This window comes from Asparagus officinalis, chromosome 1, assembly GCF_001876935.1.
Source record: "Asparagus officinalis chromosome 1, Aspof.V1, whole genome shotgun sequence".
NCBI classification, from domain to species: Eukaryota; Viridiplantae; Streptophyta; class Magnoliopsida; order Asparagales; family Asparagaceae; genus Asparagus; species Asparagus officinalis.
In genome coordinates this window covers 20,879,739-20,885,275 of record NC_033794.1, presented here as the reverse complement: position 1 = coordinate 20,885,275, position 5,537 = coordinate 20,879,739, and the positions used below count along the sequence as shown (strand labels likewise).

The window sequence follows — 5,537 nt, the reverse complement described above, 5'->3', positions numbered from 1 at the left end:
CCGAAACCAAAACCCTAGACCCCCCCTCTACGATTCCACCTGCCCTTTTCACCGCAACGCCTGGAACTGCCTCAGGAACAACAGATCCGGCATGGGCCTCCTCAATTCCTGGTCCTGGATCCCCGACGGGGGATGCGAGCTCCCTCGGGTTGACCCGGGGGCGTTTCTTGATTCGGTGAGGGGGAGGAAGATTGGGTTCGTCGGGGATTCTTTGAATGAGAACTTCGTGGTTGCTTTTCTTTGCGTCTTGAGGTCGGCCGACGGCGGGGCGAAGAGGTGGAAGAGGAAGGGGGCGTGGAGGGGAGGGTATTTCCCGAGGTTCGACGTCACGGTGGCCTATCACCGGGCTGTGCTTCTCGCCAAGTACACGTACTTCCTTATTCTGTTATCATTATCATCATCATCATTTGCGCAAATTTAAATTCCTGAAATGTCTGGACTTACACTATAGCGCGGTTAACATCACAAAATTCCAAATCAGCATTAACGTAGCAATTACTATTAAGGAACTGCCTAGTAGGTAAGAATGGAGAGAATATGTAGGGGAAAAACTCGTTCAAATGTGTGACCTTTTTATCAAACATGCCAATTTACCTGATGCCTGTTGGTCATGGTGGGTTAGTGAAAAAATTTTGTGGTGTATTTTTCTAGTAAGAATAATTTATGACATTTTTATGCAATGCCGTTTGTGGTGCTTTTGTGAAACTTGTCTTAATATAATTTGCTGGTTAGTTGAGCGATGTAGTTAATTGGAATGAGATGAATGGAATTCTATATGATTGATTTAGAATGTGATAGAGAATGTAGGTTTGGACGACTCAGGACCCAACTTAATTGATGTGGATAATAAATCAAAGCAACCTGTGGTCTGTCTATAATAGGATTGTATACATGCACTACCTCTAGTATTCTACAATATATCAGGATGAGAAAGTTTGGTGCAACTTCTTTTTGGATATCCATTTAAGCTTGCATAGGATCAATAGGTCGTGGTATCCTGAGGATTAACCTCAGCATTGTAAGCATTAAATGTCATGTCATGGCACCCTTTAAATTTTCTGATTATTTTGATCTGCTACTAACATGTTGAAATAGCTTTATGCGTGTGAAGAACCTTGAAGGTCTTAAAAATCAGGTCCCTTCTGATTTGCAAGGTTGTTTCCGTCTGTTAGAGGACGTGTTTTCAGCGGCGGAGGTAGAAATTTTGGCAAAGGGGTACGAAAAATTAATAATTAAACACAATAATATATAAATATTTATGCATGGTTGATTAATATTTAAACATCATTACATAACAAAGACTTTCAAAATCAAATTTCAAGCTAGAATATAGTGTTTACAAAATTATTCTTCTTGCTTTCATTTCGTGAATCTGTTTCATGGTGTGACGCCCCTGGTTTCATACAAGGCTGCAGTCCAAGGTAAACCCAAAGATGTCAAACCTGTCATGCATCCACACCGTGCAACAACACGTTTCATCATCACAGTAAATATCTTTAGTGGAATCAACAAATAATCAAGTGTAGGTACAAAGAAGATAAAACAAAGATAAGAATGCAATGAACATGATATAGAGAAAAGATATCTAAAAATAGTCATAATCATGTTTCAATTGAGTAGAAGAGAGTACAACTGAGAAACTGGAATAAATGTGAAATATCTCAATACATAAGAGTCAACTGAAATAGTATTAAGGCACACATCCTTCCCAAAATAAAATACAACTCTAATATCTAAAAATAAATCATAACTACTTTGGAGCACAATAAACTACTAATAATAAATAATGATGGAAGCTAAGTTGAAACTCCATCAACCTACAACTCTCCGTATGCCTGACTCGCTATCTGAAAAGAGGAAAAACAACGAGCGTTAAAGTGCCAACGAGAACATCTACACCACCCCCAGAGGGAAGGGGTTAGGAGTATAAAATACAAGTTAGTACATATATGTATATAAATCATCTATCCTGAACTAAGAGGAAATTAAGATTTAGAGATCCACAACACGAGAATTAGTACGTCGAGCGAAATAATCCAAACAAGGAAACTCTCATGTATATACGAAGTTTCAAATTGTAAATCGCTAAATCTCAACTCCAAATTCTATGAATAAAATAATAAATAAAAGAATAATACATTATCAAATCTTATTAAATACAAGTCACGTCAAATATCTCACACTATCCTCGGGTAGGTGGCGTAGTCACAAGAATAAACATCCTCTGGTAAAATAAAGCTCACATAGAATATGTCGTGTATGACAACCTCAGTCTTATACTCTACTCTCGGGTAAATAACATGGGAGCATGAATGCAAATCTATATGATCTTCTAACAAAAAATAATGATGCTGAGTAAGACGCTCATAATATACTGTGATATCACCTACCTTACTCAATCGCCCTGTGAAAATAGGCGTGTCAACAATGATGCACATGGAGTGAAGTCTACCGCAGTCTCATTGCAGTATACCAACTAACGCACTCTGAGTGTAGTCCCCCGTGGTCTTATTGCGGAGTGTCAACTAACCCACTTAAGCATCCAAACTATCATGAAATGCAATATGTGTCACTCTCTATCATGACAAATGCAAAGTATAGAGAAAGTACCTCCAAACGCTCGTGCGTGCTCAAACTCCAATACGCGTACCCTCGTGTACGACGCACATATATTGATGTGCGATTCGTACTTCGTGTGTGCGAACAAAAAATGTGAGAAAAGAACAAAGGTTCACAAAAATGTCCAGACCAGTCGACCGATCATGTGCTATCGGTCGACTGATGGCTTGCACAAAGCGTGCACAACATCATTGATCGGTCGACCGATGACCCATGATCGGTCGACCGACCAGAGCTTATTCGAAATTTCTGATTTGTCATCATCAGTCGACTAATCACCCATGATTAGTCGACCAATCTGGGCACAAATTCAATTTTTAGGGAAAATTTGTAAGTTCTCATATATTTATCAAAACTCGAAAACTTCTCAATAAGGCTCATGTATAAAACTTAAACCAACATATTTAGGGTTATACCTACTTCATAAAAACACAAAAAAAAATCGATTTAAGGGAATCTAATAACCCTAGCATGCTTCTAATTATAAAACCATCAATAAAACAACTATCTTAAACAAAAACTCATCTTAGATCATGTTCAAAACTTAAATCCAAATCTAAGAATTCATTTTATGTCTTTTTAAATAAAAAAGATTAGATTTTTATATCGTACAGTTCAAAAAGAGTAATCTTTGTACATAATCTAGGTTTTAGAAATCCAACAAAACCAATTTAAACCAAACAAAAACAGGGGATGAGTTTGGAGGAGATGAAACTCGTCTTAACAAGTCGTGCTAAACTTCCAAACACGCGTGAGAACGATCCTCCTTCACCAAAAGACGCGGATCTCGCCCTCTTGATTTTCGCTTCTCAAAACTCTCAAAATTCACCAAAATAAGTTTTAGGGTTTTGAGGGAAGAGGGTGGCTGATTGTTCATGTGAAAAAATCCAAGAATAAGGGAAAAATATCGGGTATATATACTTATGTACACAAACGGGCCGAACTGAAACAAAACTGACCCGAAAACAGAACTCTAGTTCGTGCACCCGTCGGTCGACCGATGGCTTGCCATCAGTCGACTGATAGGCACCTATCGGTCAACCAATGCTATATGTTCAGTCGACCGATCAACATATAATTCCTGCCGACTGTTTTCACTTATGCGTGCATGTTTACACTATTAAACATATGTATTTGTACTTAATCGATCTCAAATCGATTACAATCATACTCATTCATCTCAGAATAATATCAAACATGATAAAAATTATTTAATATTATTTTTCACAATATATTTAAATTTATGGGGTTTTACACATGGCAACTTGCTCTCATCAATGCTACAAAATGTTTCAATATAAGGTACCAACAATCATTCATATAGACGTCACGTCTCCCATTCGGTTTCAAAGGGCATTCTTAATAATTTTGATTTCCGAAAATACTATTGCAACGCTTATCATTGAGACAAGCAAGATTGATGCCAATTTCACCAACTTGAACACGAAGGATATAAGATCATGATGAGTAGCTACACGAGAGATATAGTTCTAAAGTTGATCACTAAGCTCCACAAAATCTATTTTTAAAAAAATATTTAGGATAAAACTCGACCAATAAAATCAGTTTTTCCTTATCAAATAAAAGAGAATGAATTACTTGGTTTAATACATGTCACTCAAGAAAGAAACTCCATATTATGATTATCAACATGGTTGTTCAATTCTTGAGATAAGAATCTATAAGATTTGTAGGCATTTGAACCCACACTTTATTCTACCAATCACAAGATCACGTTCTGTATTCTGCATTGAGAAAGAAGTTATGAGAAAGTTTAGAGATAGACGTTCTTATATTTTACTCCCTATAATTATGTTAGCTATCAGCCATCAGGTACGCCTATTTACACATTGTTTCAGTTGTCAAGGGGCGTCCATGGCCCATTTGACCCCTTAGTAGCTCCGCCCCTACGTGTTTTTTGTGTAGATATAGTACTATGATTTTGGACAATAATAAAATAAAATATGTTTGTATTTTTTTACTTGGTTTCCAGCCTAAGTCTATGATTAGTAAACATTGTCATGAGTGTAATGCTCCTATACAAAGAAGGGGTGTTAGACAACAATTGTAAATGATTAGATTCGAGGATAGAATTATGTGTATTTCATCTGAATGTATATATATTTGACTTTATAAAGTTTATTTATGGTTATATATATATATATATATATATATATGTGTGTGTGTGTGTGTGTGTGTGTGTGTGTGTGTGTGTGTGTGTGTGTGTGTGCGTGCGTGCGTGTGCGTGTGCGTGTGTGTGTGTGTGTTTCATTTGAATGTATATATATTTGACTTTATAAAGTTTACTTGTGTGTGTGTGTGTGTATTTCATTTGAATGTATATATATTTGACTTTATAAAGTTTACTTATGGTTATATATATATATAAACCTATTTTTAGTTAATAATATAAAAAATAGTTAGTTTTTGTCAATCATCTTATATACTTTTTTTAGGTAAATACCACTTCACAAATTAATAACTGTCAGATATGTACTATGGTGGACGCGCGTGTTGTGCACGTGTTGCACCAATATTTTCTTTGGAGCGGTGTCCTAAATGGCATAAGATTTATGCTCTGTTTTTTTAACCACTAGTCTTTGTCCTGTCTTCAACTTGGGACCTTGCATAAACGACCCAATCAGTTTTACCAATGAGGCAACTCAGGCAAGCGTTAGTAATTAGTAGCTTAGGTTTTGTTCTTCATTTTGGTTTTAGTAACAAAAAAAAAAGAAGACTCCAAAATTTGTGTTTATTACGAAAAGTATTCCAAGTCTCGGTACAAAACAACTACTCAACTTTTCTTTTTAAATATCTTTAAGCGTCAAACAAGACGGCAAGATAGTAACTTAACATCTTTTACCTTTGTATTAAAGACCTACATTCTCCTATTTTAGAAAGAGCAACCTCTGTACATC

The 5,537-nt window shown here is 36.2% G+C and overlaps 1 protein-coding gene across 2 annotated transcripts in view; it reads left to right on the top strand.

The window, feature by feature from the left end:
- The window catches only part of LOC109820955 (protein trichome birefringence-like 12), a 12,364-nt gene continuing 6,833 nt past the window's right edge, over positions 7-5,537 (top strand). The window contains exon 1 of one of the 2 annotated variants that reach the window (XM_020387159.1): positions 7-363. In XM_020387159.1, the coding sequence (XP_020242748.1) occupies positions 92-363 (272 nt within the window). In that variant the 5' untranslated portion in view covers positions 7-91. Of the gene's footprint in view, positions 370-5,537 lie in introns of both variants that reach the window. The other variant, XM_020387154.1, reaches the window with a different exon arrangement.